Source organism: Dermacentor silvarum, chromosome 1 (genome assembly GCF_013339745.2).
Source record: "Dermacentor silvarum isolate Dsil-2018 chromosome 1, BIME_Dsil_1.4, whole genome shotgun sequence".
Classification (NCBI taxonomy): Eukaryota; Metazoa; Arthropoda; class Arachnida; order Ixodida; family Ixodidae; genus Dermacentor; species Dermacentor silvarum.
The window spans coordinates 98,925,490-98,949,320 of record NC_051154.1 but is presented as its reverse complement, the minus strand read 5'-3'; the positions used below and the strand labels follow the sequence as shown (position 1 = coordinate 98,949,320).

At 44.3% G+C, this 23,831-nt stretch overlaps 1 protein-coding gene across 1 annotated transcript in view; it reads right to left on the bottom strand.

The window, feature by feature from the left end:
• The window catches only part of LOC119433365 (GPI ethanolamine phosphate transferase 3-like), a 62,883-nt gene that overhangs the window by 5,218 nt on the left and 33,834 nt on the right, over nucleotides 1-23,831 (bottom strand). The window contains exons 9-10 of the mRNA XM_037700538.2: nucleotides 21,108-21,324; nucleotides 13,677-13,972 (exon numbers count right to left, since the gene is read on the bottom strand). Of these exons, the coding sequence (XP_037556466.1) occupies nucleotides 13,677-13,972; nucleotides 21,108-21,324 (513 nt within the window). The remainder of the gene's footprint in view (nucleotides 1-13,676; nucleotides 13,973-21,107; nucleotides 21,325-23,831) is intronic.

Sequence of the window (23,831 nt, the reverse complement as noted above, 5' to 3'; positions counted from 1 at the left end):
GACGAGGAAAACTTCAGCGACAGCACTGCTTGGCTGCACAGGTTCAAGAACCACCACAACATTCTGTGTAAAGCTGAAATGGCATCAGCATTTGACATGCTTCGTCATGTCTGTAGCAATATGGAAGGCACATTCGAGACTGTCGAGCGTTTCACACCTCGACAGTCTTGACAAGATCGAGACGAGCGTCTTCAACTTCATTTTACAGAAGAAGAAGCAAACCAGGATCAGCAATTTTGTTTTGCACATATATAAAGTGTGCTTGCTTTTTTTTTTTTCTTGCTGAGTTGTGTGCAGTAACTTAGCGACTCTCGGATGCACCAATCGGTAAGCCACCATTTGCCCCAGGGGCTATTATTTTACATATCGAATTACCTATAGTATATCGAACTTTTTTGTGATCCCCTTCAGATTCGGTATACAGTTAAACCTGGATATAAGGAAATTGACAAATTCCTGAAAAACTTTGTTATAGAGAGGATTTCGTTATATGCAGGTTCGGCACGAAAATTTAAAAAAGAAACACCTACCATATTTACTCAATTCTAACGCGCCCTCGATTGTAATGCGCACCCATTTTCCGTTTTCTTCGAAGCACTCATCCTTGGAATGTCACACTATGGTACTGGATGCGTGGACGCGTGTCGTTTCGCACAAGCGCGAGGCATCGGAAATGAAGAGCGAGCGTCACGATGGCGTCGTAGCGTCATATAGTGCTACAGTAGAACCCCGCTGTTACGTTCCCAGGTGCTGCGTTTTCCCGGCTGTTACGTCGTTTTCGGCCAGTCCCGGCACAGCTCCCATAGAACCCAATGCATTGGTAACCCCGCTGTTGCGTCGCAACTGTGGGACCATTCCCGCATCGTACGTTGCGAACTGCCACCCCGCGCCAGCCCGAGCGGCCATTTTGACTTTTCATGTTTGGTGGCTTGACGATGGCATCGGCCGCCCAAAGTGCTGGGGGTGACAACTATGACGTATTTTCGGTTTCCGCCAGCAAAAGTATGGCCCTTGAGATTCGTATTTGCTATCTAAAGATGGTGTCTATGACGCTTTGTGGCCCTAAAATTGGTTTTGGCTCATAGATGTTCCTTATAAAGTCCAAGGGCAATAACGCAGTCGCCGCGCACTGTATGCTGTATGTGCGAGTGAAAACGTGCGAGGGGAGCTGACAACGGCGTCTAAAATCTCGCGCGCGCAAGAAAGAAAAGCAGGGAGGAAGCGCGCCTTCTTCCGTTGCACTCGAGGCACCGGCGAGGGAGCGAGGGGGGAGGGAAAGTGGGTGGCGTACTGTACTCTGGCATCAACTGCGTACTGCGCGGCGGGTTGCGAGGGCCGTATCTTGAAAGCGATCTGCGCTGGGGCAGAGTCTAGGCAGTGTAGGTGCTTCGGCGGCTCGTAGCTTTGTGCGTGCTGTGTGTTCTCAGCACTCAGTTTACGTTGAAGCGATAGACAACAGCACGAAGGTCACTTTGCTCGCTTCTGCAGCGGCGCTTCCACACGCCGCCAGCGTTTGACAGCGCGTGTTCGCGCTCATCGAGTGTGATGTGTTACAGCATCTGCCAGCGCGTCGGCAACATCAACTGGAAAAGGGGAGTACCGGCTTGGCAGGCTAGGCCAGCTGCAGCAAGCGGCAGGATCAGGTTTGAATGAAGAGAGGGGGAAAGGTCACGCCTGCGGCGGCAAGATCGCCGGGTCGAAGGATGCAGGCCCGTCTCACACACGCTCGCACACACGCACACGTACGCTCGCTTCGTATTTCGTCGCGGCGGATAAGGTGCTTCCGGTTGCTGCTCGTGCAAAAATGACAAAATTTGGGGCGAAATCTCTAGGTTGTCAGCGGGGAAAATTCGTTATTTCGAGCGAGTCTCCCGCTGCCACTTCGTTACGTAGAGGTCTCAAATACATGTGCTTCTATGGAGTAACGGCGGCGAATAGAAAAACTTTGTTATATCCAGGAATTCGTTATATGGAGGTTCGTTATAAGCAGGTTTAACTGTACCCGGGTTCGACTGTATAATAAAATAAATAAAATAAAAAAGGTATTCTCGTGCTGGATGAGACTTCGTTATAACAAGTTTCAACTGTAATACCAAATAATGAAGTACAAAGAAAGGCAAACTGAAAACTTGTCTTGCCTCCATCATGCTCTCTCCTTAACACATATATATTTACATACATACATATTTATTTCCAGAAATACAAGAATTCTGGTGGACATCATTGGCTAAAAGCTGTTCGTAAACAGCTTGACTTGATAATTTGGCTATTGGAGTATGAACACAATACAGCTAGCTCAAACTGCCAATGTTTGTGGGATGGAGCCAGAATAACACCAAATGATCTCCAAACTAATTGCACGGACACTAAAGACACTTAGAGTGCTTCAAAATGCCAAAACCCTCTATTCCCAACTATGAACATGAACAGTTGTATCCATGCATGAAGGTGTCAGTGTGCGATGTTTGGTCATAGTAGAAAATGTCTTCCCTCCCCTTAGATGCACAGTGTACGGGAAGGCAGGCTCAGGCATGCATCCCATAAGCTATGCTTGACGCTGGACCCTATGCACCAGCACAGGGGTGGGGTTGCTCGCAAGCTTTGGCATGGCAGAGAGACCAAGCGTGTGCTCCAGCACACTGTGCTGCAGCTCTGCAGCTGCCCTCTTTTGAGGGTGAGGGTTTTTCTGAAAGAATATAAATGCCGACACCTTTCTTGGTTGAAAGCCTTTGCTTTCAAGCAGCCCTTTGAGTTGTCTTCTCTTCTATCCGTGTAAATAAAGTTTCGATTTTGTTCTCCGCCCCTCTATCTGCCTGGGCCCTCTATGGGGATCAAAGTGGTTCAACTCCTGGCCACTAGGCTGATGCTACCCTAAAGTAACCACCTGATACATGGCTGCTAGAAAATCAATGTCTGAACGTTCCTTGGTGCAAGTACTTTTCTTGTTTATTTCGGTGAAGTTCACTAAGATTCTTACTGCCTTGTTTTCAAGCCATTTTTGAAAGTGTTTAGCATTACTCAATCTGAATGTACAGTAGACTTTTGTTAATTCGACTCTGGTTAATTTTATTTTTTGGTTATTTCTATCCAGACCAAAGGTCCTGGCCAGCACCCATGCATTTATATGGGACAAACTTTCCTTATTTCAATCCTGCAATTGGCGTTCGCCAGATGATTCAAACTTGACCAGTAAGCATGCACGTGCCTGACCCCTATGGTGACCCCTTTAGTGGAACCCTTTAGTGGACCCCTTTAGTGGACCCCTTTAGTGGACACCTTTAGTGGACACCTTTAGTGGACCCCTTTAGTGGCAGCATGTCTTGGCGGAACTTAAGAGACAGTCAACACACACACGTCTCCTCCTGTCGAAGTTATGTTAAAAAAAATTAAATTATGGGGTTTTACGTGCACGTGTGTTTCACGTTTTTTCTGCATCTTGTTTTTCGTCGGTCCTGTGAGGGTCGAATTAACGGAAATCGACAGTAATTTCAAGACAACTTTCACAACCTGCACACAAGTAGCATCTATTAGAAACAAGTACAACAATGACAGAAGTATATCAAAAGCAAGACACAGCTATAAGATAATCCACTCAATAGCTGTCAAATTATCAAAAATAATTTATGCACTCGACCTTACTAAACGAAATAGGAGTGCTTAATTTGTCAGACATCAAGGCAATGAAATAAGGTGCCTCCCAGATCAGTGCACCCCAGTAGAGTTTACTACCCCTTCCTTATAAATTTCATCCCAGCTTTTTTTTAAATTTCATCACATAAAATCGTATCTAGTACATTTTAGCATACAAAATACTATCCACAGAAACACTGATGAATTTATAAATAGGGTCCTTCGTTTTGGGATGAAACTCGATAATTCTTCATTTTTGCACCCCGAACAAGCTTCACGACAATCTGGTTAAACCCAATTTCTCCCCGAAGTTTCGCCCTTTCGTGAAGGGTAAGAATAAATGCGGGCATCACAAAACCAGTGAACACTGCCCGACTTGTGTGTGCAAGTGGTCAAGACAGCTGTCATATTATTATTCGTACATGAATATTATATATGCTTCCTTTTCGCTCAATACTCAAGCAATAACCAGCTTTTGTAATACATTCAGCGCCTGCTGGCCTTGAGTGAATGCAAGCTTGTTGCCCTTTTAGTAGACATGGTTAGTACATGAATACGAATATGGAACGTTACATCACAGTTCCAACACGTCATGCACATAATAATGACAGTGATGCGCCAGGAAGCAAACGCAGCACTGACATTATTCTGCATTGTGAACGGTAGCTATGATGCTGAGAAGACGTTGCCTCAACTAAGGTACATTCAAGGCAGGGTAGCAGATTGGACTAGTTGGTATATTATTAATTTTGTTGCAAAAGTGTATAAAGCGAAACAGTAAAACAGGACGACAAGGACAAAAGGCCTGACAGGTCTAGGATGGACAGAAAAATGCTCAAAATGCGCATGGCAATGTACGTTAACAATGCTAGTAAGATAAGGAAATGCATCACGCCTCTTAAGAAGCATGCTCGTGTGCACTATTATTTGCATGTCTGTTTTCCTTTGATAAAAAAAAAAGTACAGACAACAAAGTAAAGAGGCGTTCGCCAAAAATATTTGCATTGTTTTTTTGTTTATATGGTTTCTTGAAAAAGTAAAAAATGCCTGATAGCGAGGATTTGCATAGACTAGTTCTTCACAAGCCTTGCGAGCAGCTCTCTTTGTCATTATATGTTCCTGTCAGTGCTTATGCTTGGCTAAATAAAACATACGTGCCCAAAAGGAGTGCACTGCCTGTGTTATTCATTAGTGAAAGTTATTATAAAAATCCTGACCTTTGGGCTGACAACAAAAACCTAATTTCTCTCAGGTTTTCCTCTTCAAAAATAACACCAGATTTTTACCTTCCAAATTTTATAAAGACATAATACCCGAGAACAAAGGACCATATTTATAAACCATGTTTAAACAGCATTACGGGCCCTGGGATGCTGTATGCTGAGTGCTCCACTCTAAAACTTCAAGTGCCCAAAGGTTTGTATAAAAAATATTATAGCAACTGGCATGCACTGTCTTCCAATAAAAGTGCAGCCCACAGTAACTTAAGGCATAGCAAGCAGTGAGGCCTTGTCGTGCTGCAGCAGTCGCAGGTGCTAACCTGATTTTGGAGCATGAATGCCTTTCGCATCCACCAGAGTGCCCACAGTGTCAAAGCAGAGTGGGGCTCATTAATTCTGCACCACCACAAGGCTTTGTGCATGCTCTCGCCAAAGTTGTAGTCAGCTACACTTTTTCAGAACAAACAGCACAAGTGAAAGTCAATCAACTGAGAGTGTTCAAAATTTTATCAAACAGTGTTGAGCGAGAAGATGACTGCTTTGAGGATTACATACTATGTGACACTTGCAGTTGAAAGAATGCTCCATATTGTGGGGATGCGAGACTCTCACGCATCTCCTGTAATCCGGCTTCACCGCGTGGCTAAGTGCCGGCAGTGGTTGTAGTGGTTGCAGCGCAATGCGAGAGATGGCGCGAGTGTCGCGATGCTAACGCCACCGAACGGCGGGGTGACTTGGGAGAAAAAGGTCGAAGGCGCTCTCTCTTTGGCTTGGGATCGGCGACCAACACACACGAACGCATAGCGCGTGCGCCGGCCCGCTTTGCGGGACCGCCTCGCGAGGCTAAGAGCAAGACACCGGTACGGACGAACACGGATCGTTCGAACGCGCCACCATTCGCGTGACCGCACACGTGAACGACTAGGCGATGGTGTGACAGCATGGGGCGAACATATTCGCTCGCTGTCGGGTCGCGGTGAGTCGGACTTCCTTGATTTGTCGCGCGCCCATGTGAATGTTCGGTTGTAATTCGGCTAGTGTGCATTGGTGTATGAAAAGCGCAATAAATGCCCTTGTGATTGTTTGCACTACTGTGTTGTCGTTCCTTTGTCCCAAGAGCATGTGTGAGACCCCACAATATCCATCGCCATGGTAGTGATTGGCTAACATTAGCAAAACTAAACTTAGTACACATACACAAATACACAAAGAAGTGAATGGGGGACAGCCGCGTTGTAGCTGCTGTACATAAAGTATCGCACATGTTATGCGGAAAGTTGTGGGTTTGGCTCTCACTCGTGGCATCTTTTTTTTCCCACTTTCATTTATCTTTTCCTCATTAATTCTAGACCTAAATTTTAAAAATGCAGTTACTTTCCCCTATGCTTTCCTTGGCTTGATTGTCTAGCAGCTTCGTCATACAGTTATCAAATAGTGCTGAATTTCACATCAACACAGTACTATGTGCCATATGCTGCAAAAAGACAAACTATAGCTACCTGCGAAAGTTTCTGCATCAGAAAGCTTTTGCTTGCAGATGATTAAAAATATCACTCAACTTCCTTTTAGAATGAAAGCTAGGCTAAGTTCAATTCTTCCGTTACTGCACCTACATAAATCGATAAATCTGATCAACAGTTTTTCTACACATTGTTAACCATTTCTGTAGGAATTCTACAAGCAACATTGTGCACCATCTGAAATGATGAATGAACTTTAACTATTTGTCAGATTTGACAATTTTTGGCAGATTTGGGAGTCAGGAAAAGTAAAACTGACTGGAAGTATCGTCGAAATTAGCCACCAGTGTTCTTAGCACTTCCTGAATAAAAAGATGCACAATTCGTGCTTTGGTTGAGTGTACAACATAATTTTCAAGTGACAGCAGCAGTGGAGACCCAGAAGCTTATCATGGGTTGTCGATTTTCCACTCCGACATATAGGCTGTTCTAACTCACGAGCGTGTGTTATTTTGATAATTGTGTTCGACTAATATCAAGTGCGACTCTATTTTTCCCACCGTGATTTGCTTTTATCTATCAGCACGTCAATAGCATGTGTACGAATTATTACAAGTAATCCTTCCCATTGTGTGGGGTGATCACTCACACACGAGCACACAGTCGATTTCAGACAATCCTTCGACCAAAGCTTGACTAGTTGTCTAATCTCTTACACTTTGAACACCACCTGTGCAAGCGCCCTTATTCATTACTGTACAATATTGTGCAACACTCCACATTATTGTATAGCACTGTACAGGAACTGAACAAAGCATGTGGAGGCTCCAATGCCAGTTGAACACACACTATAGTCGGATACAACTTTAGAAGACAGCGGCATTTGCCCCTCAAAGGCAGATGCATACGAGCCGGCACCAATAGGCGCGCACTTCAGGTGACGTCATGAGCCGGACGGCCGGTGTCCCCGCCGACGGAGAACATGCCTAACATGGCCGCCCTCGCTTCGAACTGGGCCGAGTCGCGTCAGCTCTGTGCGTCTCCCTTCGTCAGAGTGAATTCGAATTGTTTGTGGTGGTCTGTCATGCCGGAAATATTATTGTGAACTTACGATGCACAATTTGTGCCGCGTGCGTTTGTTCTGAGCCGTGAGCCGGCGAAGAAAGATTGCAGCGAACATCGGTGACGCTGCGCTGCGCTTCGTGTGGAAACAGGATCCCGCGGCGACATACCGCTGCAAAGAAACATCGTACGTGTTTGTTCCGTGGTGTTTTCTTTTGCTCCTAAGTGAAGTTACGACGACGAGAGTTCGCCAAAGTCTGGTGCCTACTGTGAGCGGCGGGTGTGTTTGTGTACTGTGCCCCTGCGTTTCTCGTCGGACGTGGTGAAGTGATGGAGCAAAACCATTATCAGGATAAATGAGAAAAGCGTGCGCGGATGAAACCAACCTGCGAGTTTCTCAACAGAAGAGTATTATGAAAGCAACCTCCAACGTAAAGATTCGTTGCTGCCAGCTCAGCATGCAAACGACCGATCGTTGGCAGCAGTGTGATAAGATAGCCGAGCGTCTAGCAGCGTCGTTCGAGTGTTGTGTAGCACCGTCGATTGATTGCTTTCCACCAATGCTAACAATCAGTGACTAACACGCGCTGCTTGAGCGAATGTCATTGGATTGTTAACGGTCAGGCGTTTGGCAGCAGTGTTTGTTTCCTTAATGCCAGCCTGAATGCTAATATAAAATTATGACTGATACACTGGTGTCGTTGCAAGGGAGCTTGACATGAATTCGCGTCGCTGTGTAGCTTAGAACTCTTCGCTCACTGCACGCGCCAGCTGTAGAAAGCCTGCTGTGACACAATCGTGCATAAGCTGTGCTGCCAGCGCTCGACTTGCTTTCCCACAACACAGCTTTGCGCCTTGTCGTGATATGTCGCTACTAAAAAATTCCTATGACAGTGAAGGCAACAGAGCCAATATGTACATTAAAAAAAAGTACGACAGAGTAGGCACAGCTGCTTGTGAACTGACTCCTAATAGTTCTACTCGCGTCTGCGTTAAATGTGTGTGCGTGTTTTCTTGTGCGTTTATGTATATTTGTTATTTTGCCCTTTTTTGTATTTTAGATCTTAGTTTTCGTGCTCGCGTTTGTGTTCATGTGTGTGAATATGTGAGTTCTTCCGTGCGTGTATGTATTTATTCCTATTTCTATTCTTTTATCTTTGCTTTTGTTCTTGTAAGCATGCTGCAGCCACGACTTTCTTTACAATTCCATTAACTCGTCTCATTCAAAGCACCAAGTCCAGTGAATAGCAGGGCTGGCCTCTTCGATGTCATTAAAGCCATTCTCTCTTGTCTACCTTGCCTCCTCAGTCTGTCACCTTGCTTTGTTTTCTCCTACTATTCTGACCTTGCTTCTTGAAATTAAATTAAATTATGGGGTTTTACGTGCCAAAACCAGTTCTGATTATGAGGCACGCCGTAGTGGGGGACTCCGGAAATTTGGACCACCTGGGGTTCTTGTGCTGTTGCCGCAACGTGATTAACCAACTTGCACCAAAGAAAGTTCTATCAGCTGTGACAACAGAAACATTGACAGATACAAAATGTTAAAAGCATCACATGGCTTGCACAGTTACTTCGTCTCTTACCCCTGTTAATGTGTTTATGCATCATTGCATACGGTAGCTTGCCAGAAGTGCACATGAAAAGGTGTCATATTGTGAAACAGCACCTTGATATGTTGTTGCATTCAGTCTTAATAAACAGATGGTTTTGCTGCCCGTCACATGTGGTGGTACACATATATAACATTGTGCAGTGGGGTATCATTTCCTCTCTTGACGCTTTCATCATTACAAATGCAGTTTTCTAGTGGATGGAGTCCAGCAAAGCAATGCTGTGAGAGCTTTTGCAACTTTCACCATTTATTACTTCCCCAATACCACTGTCTGAATCTGTCCGTCACTTTGCCTACGGCTTGTAATGAACAAAGTGACTCACTAAAACACGTTCAACATTACTGAGCATTTTTCCGGTACGTAAATATGACAAAAAAATGCTAGCAAAATTAATCACAATAATTGTGCTTGCATACGCATTACTTGCTCGAGTCAGATTAATAAATTGAAAATTGGCTATGACAACACTTCAATTTTCAGTGCAGACTGCTAACGGAGCCATAAAGCGTGCTCCGACTCTTGCTATTTCACTATGGGGCGCGTCAAACTCGACGGTGGCTGCCTGAATGAGCATTTTGGGCCTCACTAAGCTAATGATGTCTTATATTTGTTCTCTTATTCGCATTACTTGTGTGAGCCAGATAACAAAATAAACATTGCAGCCACATGAATGTGCTTTGGCATTCAAGCTGCTGACAGTGGCTGTCAGTTTCGTGTTGTCTGCTGCTATTTCACCACCACTCACTATGACATGACTGATTACCAGTGCAGACTGCTAACAGAACCATAAAGCGTGCTCTGACTTCTGCTATTTCACTATGGGGCGCGTCAAACTCGAGGGTGGCTGCCTGAATGAGCATTTTGGGCCTCACTAAGCTAATGATGTCTTATATTTATTCTCTTATTCGCATTACTTGTGTGAGCCAGATAAAAAAATAAACAATGCAACCCCATGAATGTGCTTTGGCATTCAAGCTGCTGACAGTGGCTGTCAGTTTCGTGTTGTCTGCTGCTATTTCACCACCACTCACTATGACATGACTGATTTCCAGTGCAGACTGGCTAACAGAACCATAAAGCGTGCTCTGACTACTGCTATTTCATTATGGGGCGTGTCAAACTCGACGGTGGCTGCCCGAATGAGCATTTTGAGCCCGCCAACGATAACCAGGGTTAACAATAGTGTTTCAATTCAGATATGCCAGCATTTAAATGTGTTTCTATGCCACTTCTTAAATCGAGCACAATGTGTGCAGGACGTTGCTTATCAGAATTGAGCTTCTATTATAAGGAATATGCCATAAATGGAACTGCTTATTTATTTGAGAGGTCACGGAATGGATGGTTGGCTGTTGCGAACCCACCGGCAAAATTTTGATAGCCCTAATAAGGGCTGTTCTTTTGTTAATAAGAAGCCTTTATGCTTCGTCGAGTGGCTCAATGCCAGACAGCTCGCAGTCGGAGTCGCTTTCTTCAGTGTCATCTTCACCCAGCTGGATGATGATGGGTTGAATGTGCTCACTCCCAGACGTGTAAAGTCTGAACTTTGCCTCCAAGTCCATCACATGCTGAATGCTCTTCCTCCAGTCTTCCGCCATTACCTGCTTGATTTTCTCCCTCAAGATGACGTCAACCGTGGACAGCTTGAAGTCTCTGTTGTCCGCAGCGATGCCATTTTTGACCTTGGCCCACACAAGCTCAATGGGATTATATTCGCAGTGGTACGGCGGGAGCCTGAGTACAATGCAACCGGCCCTCATAGCTGTGTTGTCTACGATGTAGCTCAGAAAGCGTGACTTTACAGATGCCACCAGCTCAAGCAGCTGCTTCTTTATCATCCTTTCACCGTAGGTGATGTTCTTGCTTGTGAGCCACTCCTGTATTTTTTCCTTCTTCCAGGCCGTCGTCGGCAATTTCTCTTCTCGCCGGCTATGGTAAGGTGCATTGCCTAAAACAATGACGCTACCAGCTGGCAACTTCTGCAGAACGTCATTGAACCAGCCCTCAAAGCGATTGCCATCCATTTCTTCGTGGTAGTCGCCTGTCTTTTGGCCTCTGAATACATCCAAGCAGCCGTCGACGAAACCATCCTCGCTGCCGATGTGCGTCACGATCAGGCGCTGACCTTTCCCAGAAGGTTGTTTTAGACCCGTCGTCAGGCCATTTGCTCGAGCGAACAGGCGTCCGCGCTTCTGCACCACGGTGTCTGTCCACACGATCGACCGAGTGTGTCCCGCCGTCAACCCATGTCTAGTCCAGGTAGAAGATCTTTCAGCCTTCCGCCCGGTAGCGCTCCACGTCACGGAGGTAGCGATTCCGCCAATTGGTGATGTCATCCCGGTCGATAAGCAGCGAGTTGCGGCTTCTCTTTTCGTGCTTGAAGCCGATCTCGGCAAGCAGGCGACGCACAGTACACCGCCTTAGTGATGGGGAAACTCGGTAGTTATCTTCTCGACCGTCGGTATCTCGTTGCGGCGAAAGAAATTGTGCACACATGACCTCAGCGCGCACAACGTGAAGCTGTCAAACTTTGCGCTGCGTCTTCTCTTCTCCGCATTGCGTGGGCGCTTTCGCGAGGGAGTGGTCAGTTTGCCACCCGAAAAATGCGAAGCTTTAACTCCTCCCTCACCCTGAACACAGTCCTTTAGCTGACACCGAGCATGTCGGCGACAAACTTGCTCGTGTCCTCCACGCTGCGTTCAGGCTGCCTGTTACGCCAAAACGTGTAGCAGTGGAAGATGATGTTGCGTGAATCGCTGTTCAGGATGTGGCCGCTCTTGTTCTTGCCGAGGCTCCTTGGTGGTGTGGTCATCGAGGCGACACAAGGCTCGTTCAGCAACAAAGGATCGCGTTCCGATGTCACCTCGCTGGGCTCCATGGCTGAAAACTGGCACGGAATGCCACGCGCGATCGTGCGCGAACTCACGAGATCGCAGGTTCGCAACCGCAAAAAAAAAAGAAAAAAATATTAATTAAAAATAAACCCAACACATTAAGAAAATAAGGTTGTGCAAACACACAAAAAGTATATATGAATCTTATGCTATTAAGCCAGCGACTACTACGCCCGGTGCCGTCGATCTTGCTCCGTAGCAGACGACGCACAGCGTTGTAGAAGGCACGGAGTTATTTTTCTCGCGCGATCCGGCATGTGCGGTAGCATTTCCATCATGATAGTTTTACCAAACCACTCGTCAAGATACACAAAGCTTATTTATGCCAACAAATACGCGTTTTAGAAGCAGTCACAATTTTTTGAGCGGGACTATTTCTTAAGTCGCGGAGGAATTGGCTGCTGCGCTTCGGTCAACTGGGCGGGGCCTCCTCCTGTCTTCTAAAGTTGTACCCGACTATAGACCATCTTGCTTGCACAGAAAAGCTGATTGAATGCAATAATCAAGTACATGAGGAGGCTTCTGCATGCTCCCTGACCTGACAACCATTGCTTCACGAGCTTAAAGAATGCAGTAAGAAATTAACCACGTTCCTGCTGCAATGAGTAAAATCAAATGCTCCCTGTAGAATAGGAACTTACACGTTTTCACATTTGCGAAGCTAGCGCTTTCCCGCACAGCATGAGCTATGGCAAGTATTGACGCCAACAGATCTTCATAATTTTTTTTCTGTGATCTGATTTAAGTTAGGAACTAGGAATCTGGTGCATATTTTGTATATTTCAGATTTTTTTTTACCCTCAGTACATATACTAAAAATAGCTAATTATTACTTTCATTCATGCTCCATCAGGTGCTTCTTTGAAATTTCACATAAGAATTCTCAAAAATTTTCTGAGCAATTATTACTGCTATACCTCCATTCAAAACACCAGTGATCAGGCTACAATTTCATGTTTTCACAGTATATCTTGCATATCTTCAGCGGTAACGAAAGAGTTAAGAGAATCCTGTACAGGCTTTGATGTTGTGAGTTTTTCAACTACACTTTCTCTGAGACAGTAGTGAGAAACTGTGATTTATTACCCACCAGCATCACTAGGCAGCTAACATATGTGCAAGTACTCCGACTGATTTAAGGAACCCTATGCAAGCCGGCGCATGCAACCACTTAGCAAAAGCAGACACAGAACCCCCCAAAAACTGCTGCTGTGATGTAGGGCTTCTCATACTCATGCATCTCCATAAAGACCTGCAGAGGCTAGGAGGGTGCAGGTACTAGAGCTTAGGGAAACGAGTGTGTGAGAGTGCACACCATTTCTCTGCCCAAGACTGGGTAACAGAAATGCCAGCCACTCTTCTGGACACTTGCCTGCCCACCACATGAGGTGCGAGACTGTTCATGGTACCTTAAAAGGTGTACACCGGTTTCCATGCCCTTTCATGCTCTGAAGATTTGTACAGATGGGTAGACAAAACACCATCCTGGTTCGTGCAGAATGATATTTCCAGCAACATGATTTTGTGACCACAACATGTACACTGTTGTGCCAAGAAGCCCCTAAAAACGTCAACACCCTTTTTAGGCAAATGAAAGAAAGTTTGCTTACAACAGAATGTTAAACAAATAACAAACACAAGGATATCTTTTTGTTCCCTCTTTGTCATCTGTCTAACATCTCAATTCAGGCACTGTTTGTTTACTGAGTACGCACAAGCAAGTTCAAATTAGATCTATGTTGGCTTTCAGGTGGTTTACATGACAGTATACTACATGAAGAAGGTGCATCTTACCTGCAGCAGAAGCAGTGTACAGTAAGCAACAAATGGCATAACTTTCTTCGTGGTAGAAGACATGCTTTGTGCCCGAAGTGCGCTTTGCATGGCGGGCAGGCTGGCACCTGCCACTAATGGGCCAGCAAAGGTGTTCAGCAGCACTTTTACTGCACCCAGGGTCATGGGTGGCTGATCGATGGATGCACCCACAAATGCCGCTTTCCAATGGATTGTTGAGAAGCTCGTCTGATGGCCTGTGCCAAAGAAGCCCAGCTGGCCCACCAGCAACCAGCACAGCAATGGTCCCCACACATCTACAAAAAAAAAAAAAAGAGAGAGAGAGAGAAGTGAATGTTTGGTGCTTGCATGCCACATATAAACTGGCTTCCAGACAAAAAAGTTAAAGGGGTACGGACACAAAAGTTGGCGGGTGGCTTTTTGCGTCGGAACAAAAGTTGAACTGTTGAAAATGACGAATACAACAAGCTGCTTTGAAAAAAAGAACGAGAAACATCTTTTTTTTGCTATTTTTTTTGTTGCACCTTGCCTCCAAGCGGCCGCCGGCATAAGCTGAAATTTGACGTCATAACACCCACCCGCGGCCAAGGTCGGCCACAGCTGTCGCAGTGTTTCCAGGGGTGTCGGTCCCTTGCAGCGTTTGTTTAACCCCTTTCGGCGATTTTCGCACGTGGTCCATCTGAAACACTATCCCCGTCGGCGTTCCACGCAGGTAGTGCGTTACATGAGGCTTCCCGTGGTCGTCGTGGCAGAAGGAAATGCCCAGACATTGCTGTTACAACAGCATCGTCGGTCGTGACACGCCGTCGCACATGTTTCCCAGAGACGAGAAGGTGCGTAAACTTTGAATACCTGCCTATAGAGAGCTTTAGCTTGTCCGGTAATCGGGTAAACGCGGGCGTTGGGGCATTCGGGCGGAACCGTAAACATGAGCAGCCTGTATGGTGCTGTCACCTGGTGGTGCAGAGCTCAAACAGACAAAAACAGCTAATATTGCAGTAACCAAGTGTATTCTACTTCGCTGCTGGTGTAAACCTTCGGCAGCAACACGATTACGCCACTGCCGAAAATTTACACCAGGAAATCACCAATAATTCTTGCATAAGTGTCTGGTGCAGAGCGAAATCTTCGCACTACGGTTCGCGAAAACCTGACCGGCACTTCCACGGCCGCCTGCTCTTCTTCGTCGCTTGACGCGGAAGGCTCATAACCGTAAGCGGTAATATTTCTTGCCAAGTTGGAATGGTCCTCGTCTTCAGACGTGTACTCATCGCTGGTAGACGCACCGGAACTCGAATCCATGCTCGCGATGGCGGTGTCGGCGCTCTTCGAATGACCGCGGCCGGCCGGCTGGCTATCCGACGAGGGTGTCGTGATGTCACGCCTTCCAACTCCCGCGGGTTGGGCGGCGAGGTGCGCGCTCACAAAAACGCCAAAAATAAAGCCATCAGCTCAAAAATGAGCTAAGTGACTACTTCTTTTCGGTGTAATCACACACTGAGGACTGAGGATTCATTTTAAGCATTTTCGTAAAATTTTCAGATTTTGTGTCCGTATCCCTTTAAGTGGAAGCTTTAGCTCGAGGCATACTCCAATTTTCCTATTCAAATATATGTAAAATGTAGACATGTTTTTATGAGACAAATGCTGGACCGATTTTGATTTAAGGCCTGGAATTTCCTACAAAAATTCCCAAAAACTGGCAAGTTTAAGAAAAGTTGGAGCACCAAAGTTTACAAGTCCACAACCCTGCACCAAAAACAGACATATATCACAGTTTCATAAGTTATGTATGTTAGAACATCTCAAGCAGATCAATTTGATATATTAATTTACAGCTTATGTAAAATTGTTATAATAGACAGTTTTAGTTACACGTACGTGGAGACTTCACGTACGCAAACGTGAACAGTCTACGTACCTTACGTGCACGCCATCTGAGACGCTTTTAGCTACACGTACGCGACGCACCACGTAGCTACATCTATCGGGAAATATGAACAATTCAATTCAAGATGAGTATTTCAGCGAAGCCAGTGATGTGCATTGACGCGTGCCGGTCATCGTCTCCGCAATGCCCGGAAGTGTGTTGTGCAAGCGTTACTTCTGTCATCGTTGACATGGAATGAAATAGATGACCAGTCATCCTGTCGCCGTGTTTCCATGCAAGCCATCTGCACGCGCTCAGCACGCTATCGCTTGTTCGTGATCTCGCGAAACCTCCGCGCGAAGCTGTCTACGTGCGCAAGAAACGCACGTAAAAAATCGAATCTCACGTACGTCCGTGAGACCAGCGCGCGGCCGCTACGTTCTGCGCATGCGCACTGCTTGCACGTAGAAGCTCTACGTACGCAAAGCCTCTACGTACGTGTAACTAAAACTGTCTATTGTTTACGAGGGTCGCGCAAAAGTCCTACTCATAATTTAGGGATATATATTATAGCAGTGTATAATACATAAATTTTGTACACTTAAGGTTTATTTTTCGGTGCAGTTTACAGAATTGTTATATAGTTTTTATTGCTGAGTTATAGAGCTGTAAACTTGATACTCGACCTTTCAACAATTTTTGTAAAAAAAAATTGGTCAAAGTCATAATTCTGCTTCCTACAGTCACTAGATTTACAAGATATTCCTGTTGAAGCAGGAACAAAACGTACAAACATGAAACCTAGCACGTCGATCAATAACACCATTTCTGCTGCAGTTTGTGTGCAATCAACAAAAAATGGTTCAGCCTTCAACCGGAATTTCCCCCCTTCCACTAATTATAATCATTTCCAAGAAAACAAACACGAGAGTCACAGAAATCTAATCTACTAAACTAGTTTTATAGCATGTGTTTCAAGAATGACCTTAAGTGAGCATTAAATGCAGTGCAGCAGAGATTAACTTTTTTCTTATTACAAGAAATGCGCTCATTTTCACTGATGTTTAAATTTGGTTTTACTTCTAAAATATATTTCATAACATGTACTGTTATACATTAAACTAGTTTAATCACTGGTGGTAATCACTTGGCTTCAATTCCATTGAAGCCAAGAATTATTCAACAACTAAATGTTTTTAAAAATATTAGTGAAATTTCAATGAAGTATACAAAAAAGCATCAACCAAAAGAATAATATGTAATTTTACTGAAATGAGTAGTCAAAAAAGTTATTGGGAAATGTCAGAAAACCTGAATATACAGTAGATTCCCATAGAGAAGTTGCACTATATGGAACTGTGAATCTGTTAATCTTACCCAAAGGTTGTCTTAACAAAAGTTATCTGGAATAGTCAAAATCTACTATTTCTGTGCAACCAAATAACTACAACACAAAATAATAAATGAAATAGCACTAACACCAAAAGGCAGACATAAAAAGAGGCATTTATTGGATTTGTATGATACAAAGTGTTGCTTTATGCACTCTAAGTTAAACTACTGAGCACCTAATTGTTGCTTGCAGGCACTGTGCAAATCCTTGCACAGTCACAAAAGCTGACATTTGGCTTACCTTGCTTAATCTCTTAAGTGCCCTCATGTTGATGAAAAAAAAAAAATGCACCAAATAATTCAGGGAATTATCAGCCGCAACATGCATTAACAAAGTTGGTTCTTGTATCTCCTGGGCAGTGTCCTCACCATAATTATGAGCCTGCAGACAAATATTTATCAAACATCGTTTCCAGTGACAGACATCATAAACTAATCTAAATTGTAATAATAAACTAACTTTACACTATCATTTGAATTAACTTCAGGGAATATATCGTAATTGTAAAATAAAAGCCAGCTAGTACACAAAGTGCACCAATTTTCTAGAAATCCTGAGACTAACTAGCACCACGCAGTTCATAAATATGTGCACTAAAAATATGCAGTGCTGTTCCAGTCAACATTTTTTCATACAGCATTAGTCTGCAGTACTGAAACTGGTACAAGTTACAGGATCTCCAGAAAATGGTTCTGCATTGCATAATAGTTGGTTACAATTTTGCAATTAGTACATGTGCCCCAAAGTTGTTAATCTAAAGTTTTTAGTGAATTATAAATGAATGATTAATGCATAAATTTTTATGTCTTCTGCCAAAAATGATGTGTTGGTGAAAAAAAAAAGAAAAAAAAAATCATCTCTCAATATATGCTGTACTGCATTTAATATTTACTTGAAGTTCTCCCTCAAACACCGAGAACTATACTATGTGCCCCATCTAATGGTAGCCAAGCTGTTCAAAGGGGAAAATGTAAAAAGTCACGGAGCAAGACACGATTATAAGACCTACGGTGTTCGGTTGTCAGACCTCTGACGACCAAACACTGTAGGCCAAAAAATCATATCTTGTACCCTGTTTTTTAAATATTTTTTTTTCTCTTAACATATTGCCTAACATTAGCTGGGACACACTATACAGTGTTTGCCTTTAGCATGCCTATAAAATTACTCATAAAAAATCTAACACAAAGCTTGTCTTTCTCCAAGAACACTAAAGAAAAAGCGGAAAGTTGTCATGCTCCACCATCAGTAAACACATTTCTAGGACCGCATGCAAAGTGAGAAATGTCACAAGGACTGCCACAAGAACCAGATGGAAGATAAGTGGCAACTTCTGGTTGCAAGGAGAGAGAAACCCAGGCATGTTCCCCGCACGCCAGTTTATCTATGTGTTCATAGATTTCTTTCTGCTGCACATCTGAATAAGGCTTAAATTACTGAACACCATATTTCACGCACCCCACTATTAAGGATGACAAGGTTTCCCTCATGTAGCAGCTTCATCCTTCAACATTTAATACAATACAGCCTGTTTGTGCCATGGAAAAGCAGGAACCATTAGAAATTCCTTTCACTCTTTTGTTCTGTGTGAGGGGAGATAATAAGCATTACAGTGGGTGTATCTATGGTTTAGCAAATGATGACAAGGCAAGACACCTCAGAGAAACCAACCTACTTTATTTTTTAGTGCTCAGGGAAGAAAGGGAGGGCCCAAGAGTACATTTTCCAGTAGAAGCTAAGTGCAGAATACATCCAAGGCTCTGTTTTTCCTCTCTTGGATGCCACCTACTACATTTTCTTAACTGTCAAAGGTATGACTACATAACTACAGTGGACTTTGATTAAATTTTTCTGCTAATTGAATTCCATCAGACTGTAACAGCTGGAGGCCTACATATTTCTATGTGCGATGCCTTCCATTACTTTTAATCCTAAGAACGAGTATGTGGGAGGTAATTCGAGCTTAGCTTATCTATACACACACCTGTGCTATCCTCTTGATTTGAGCAGATATGAGTGCAGTGTTTCTAGTTAAGGTAAGTGCAGTAGTGGCAAGAAAAAGTGCTCAGCAAAACCCTGCATTCCATTTCGTCTTCATGGGTGAAGACTGTCTGCCTGCACAGAACACCAAGTTAAAATTTTTTAAATTTTATTTTAGCAGGTGGGAAGCAGGACAGGTCAAAGGTCAAATGTGCAGAATCCATCAAGTGACTGAATAAAGGAAAACTAAGAATAAAAAGGCAAAAGGAGGAATGGCAGTCATAAGCATAGATAATCTAGATTCTGCAAGGGTGCCGTTTCCTGAGTAATTTTCTGCAGCACCTTTTTTAAAGATATTGTGAACATCAACAATGAAGCTACACTCTGTGGTCTTGTACAAGCAATATTACTTGCACCATGAGCGGCAGAATGATCAACGCTGATGAGCACGACATCTGCAAGGATTCTCAAGAAAATATTTAATAGGCGTGTCTAAGTGCAGAAGGAGTTTGACTCGATGCAGCAAAATGCCACAACAGTGTTATTTATATACACTAGGCCAATGCCAAAGAGAGAATTAAATGCATCATCATGCACTGTGACAAGGTATCCTAGGTAACATAATACAGTGGAACCTCGATGATACGATTACGGCTAATACGAATTTCCGGGTGATACGAATTTTTCTGCAGTCCCAGCCGAGCCCCATTACTTTGCAACGTGCTAGAAAAGGTTGTTACGAATCGATTTTCGACCCGCGTCGGTTGATATGAATAAATGCCGCCCCACCGACGGCCGCAAAAGAGAACAGCGCGCAGTCACGCGCTTTCTCCCTTTCTCTTTTGGTGCGGAGGCGCGGACGCGACGCCAGACAGCGCGAAGGCCGCGAATGGGCGCGAAGAGTTCGAAGCGGTGGAGCTTTTGTTGCTTTTGTGCTTTTCCTCCTTTTCCGCGTGCCATCGGGCGGAGTGGCTGCCGTGCTTCGGGCCGCGTTCTTTTTTGCGCCATTTTGCCTAGTCGCAGCGAGCTATGTCTACCGAGATACGATCTCAGCTGATTCAGCTGATTCGCGCGGCCGTACGCCGAGGCGCGAGAGCCTCCGTTGGCGCGTTTTCCGTCGGCTGCGTTATCGGTGCCGATGGCACAGGGCGATTGTGGGTTTTGCTGCTGGAGTCACACGGTGCAAGATAGCGCGACACGTAATCCACGGTGCAAGGTTGCGCTCGTTCAGTCGGGTGCTCCTCCGCTTCTCCCGCTAATCGCCGTATTTTTCTTGCCGTAGGAGCGCTTCCGTATTCCGAAGGCGTGCTTCGTCCAAAGTTTATTCGCCAACGTGCGACGATCCATCACTAACCTGGGAGTTCTCAGTAATCCGAATTCTGTGTGTCAAGTGAAGACGCCGGTGTGGTTTACGAAGCAGACAACTGCAGTTGCCATCTTGCCCCTGCCACAGCAGCAACCAATGGAGATACGCCTTTCAGCACGGCAGCCAATCGGAGGCCCGCTTTTATCAGAGGGCCCGTGAGATTACCTATAGCAGACCCGCGCTTCTTTGGTGTTTGTGCGTTTGTTACAAGTTGGCGACGATGGACAAATTAAGAAGCGGAACGGCGAAACTTTGAGCTTTCGAACGATACCAAGATGGCGGCGCTCGGTGGCGGGAAATACGAGATATGGCTCCGTGAACTGCAGTGATTTTGCGCAATTTAAAGCTGTTTTCTCGCCCTGCGCACTGACGAATTAAACTTTTTCGGGCACTTTCAGTGCGTTTTCAGCCAAACCATTTTGATGCCACGTAGATTAGGCGTTGCAGATAGCCAAACGCCTGGTTTTCAAAAATAGATTTTTCTCGCGATTTTCGCGATCTGATCCCCGCGTCCCCCCTCAATTTAGCTAGTTTTAATTGTGTTTCGATGATACGAATTTCGGCTAATACGAATATTTTTCGTGACCCCGTGAGATTCGTATCATCGAGATTCCACTGTAGTATGGTGACTGAAGGTCCCGGATTACTCTGGGAAATACACTGATGGCAAGTTTGAATATTTCAGATGACTGCTTGTCCTGTCTTGTCTTTCTTGTCTCGTTATTATTGCGCTGTTTTTTGCCATGAATCGGTACCAACACACCGTTTCACGCACTTTTTGTCTACTCATTGTACTCAAATGCATCTGTAAGGTACATTTACCTGTTGGAGGCAGCGAGGACCACAGGTGTGAAAGTCCCCACAGAGCAGCAACCATCAGGCAAAGTGGTACTGCATAGCTTTCACCAGCCACAGTCAAAAGGAACAGCAAGGCAGATGCAGGCAGCAGACTCACATTCCCCGTGAGTGAGTGGGGCACAGCCCAGCCGAGCAGCGCCAAAGCTATGCTCATCACCATTGCTGTGTTTGGAAGAAGCTCCTGAGAAAGGAGACAAAAGAGCTTGTGACAGTCATTAATATATTTTAAAACAAAAACTTTTCTATCAAATCGTACACGAAAGTACATATTTGTAAAAAAAAACTACCTGTGAATATTGAATTGAATAAGAAATATTTTTTTACACCAACACAATCTAAGTACATAGAAAGGCTACACCAAGTTCATTTGGTAAAATAAAAATGCTTATTTGCATTATTTGATACATGTTATGCCATTCATGATACATGTAATGTAATGCCATAAATGTTTTAAGGTGATTCTGAAGCATACAGTACGGTAATTTCGTGATGTAGCCCCCAGCTACAGGCACTACCTATAGATGCCAACTTTATAGGACTCAGTTAGGAGAATTGGAGGAACCAAAGGGCTCGATTTTTAGTAACAACTATGCGAAGCCATCGCTCTTTGTGCTTTTTGTGCACAAAGAGCGATGGAACGAAAAATGTTAGGCGTAACGTTAAGAGACAGGAAGAGAGCGATATGGATCAGAGAACAAATGGGGATAGCCGATATTCTAGTTGACATTAAGCGCAAGAAATGGAGCTGGGCAGGCCATGTAATGCGTAGGATGGATAACCGGTGGACCATTAGGGTTACAGAATGGATACCAAGAGAAGGGAAGCGCAGTCGAGGTCGGCAGAAAACCAGATGGGATGATGAAGTTAGGAAATTTGCAGGCGCAAGTTGGAATAGGCTAGCGCAAGACAGGGGTAAGTGGAGATCGCAAGGAGAGGCCTTCGTCCTGCAGTGGACATAAAATATAGGCTGATGATAATGATGACGATGATGCGAAGCCAACAGACAATGAGCCCAAGAAAAGCATAAAAGGAGCCAACTGCTCCTTTATTTTTTCATTCTTTAGGTGCAGAATTATTTATAGATGGGGGTCAAAGTTACAAAAACATTGATATTCTTAGCCATTGTACACAGCTTACGCATTGCTTGTGTGTGACCAGTGCCCTCCAGCAGCAGTTAGGACTCACAAGAACCAGTGCCCGCCTCGAATGTAGCACAAACAAAAGACTGGCAACGCTACACTGTCCCCTGCAATTTCATACGTATATCGTATATATTTAACTGTTTGTCTGTCTGTCTGTTTACACGCACATTATGTGCATCCGTTTATTTACAGATTGCTTATTTACTTATTTATATTACTTGCTCCTCTTGTACTTTTTTTTTTAGTATACATAGTTATGTCCCTTTCCATTCCTTTCTTTTTCTTTTTTTTCCCTCACTTGTCCTATTTTCATTGTGTCTCGTTTTATTAACCTTTCGTCTTTCTCTATTTTTTCACCCTCTTTTTTTTCCATGGCAGTGGGAGAGCACGGGTGTCTACTGCTCTACACTGGCAGGTTCTCTCTAGCTGCACATTCATGCTTTTACTCCTACTATTATAGAGTGCCATTATCGAGAAGCCATTGTCTATGCTACATCCGGCCAATCAAAACAAACACACTGGGATCAGTGATGCCAACTTTGTTAAATATGTATGTGTTTATTAGAACAAGCTGTAATGCCTGTTGTAAGACACAGCAGTGCATTTAAATGAATGTGCTTGTGCCTGGCTCATATACTATTTATTTTTCATTGTTAAAACTGGTTTTGGTATTCCTGGTGCGCTTCTGTATGGGCACTATTCTTCTGTATGACATCTGATTCACCAATGCAACAAAATTAAAAACCAAATTTCAAATAATTTGAAAGTTAGAAAAACATTAACTGAAAAACATAATTTTTGTCAGAAAACAAACTCGAAAGAACATTTGTGGAATTTTACCAATGACAAACACCAAATACATGGTACCCTATCTATAGTATATGCATGCATCATGAGCATGTAAAAATGCCTGTGCTACATGTGTACATTGTGAAACAATGTGCTGCACACAATTCTGCACACTAACATGACATGGCACCACGTGTCATTCATAATAAGTATTGGTCATGAGCAGCCCCGCCTTTCCATGCATTTGTGTCTTGCTACAAACAAAAGTTGCTTATACACATGGAAACATTGTGACCATGGAACAAGAGAATACAGAGAGGTAAATTTCTTCCTTTGATGTTACCAGATGTCACAAGTGCTCCGAGCATCAGAACCAACTACATGCTGGTGTTATCTGAAGGTGAGGGCCCCTATTGATCTCGTAATAACAGGAATGGACAACCATGCTTAAAGGCAAATATTAAGTAAATGTGGACTGTTAAAATACCAATCCAGAAACTTCGCAGCGCTTGTTTCGTGCCAAGAAAAGACTTAGTTCAAGAGAAAATTGCATCTGAAGGGTCCGCATACATTTAGCGCAATTCAAATTGACCGCCCCCGAGTGGGGGAGTGATGACGTTGCATATGCCATCCCTGCCCTTTACTGCCGTCGGTGAGGAAAAGAGCGCCCGACAGACGCCAGTACCATCTTTTGCGCGAAACGCAAATGCGTGGCCTTGGAGAAACCGAGCCAAGACAGAGTGCTGGATTTGCCGCT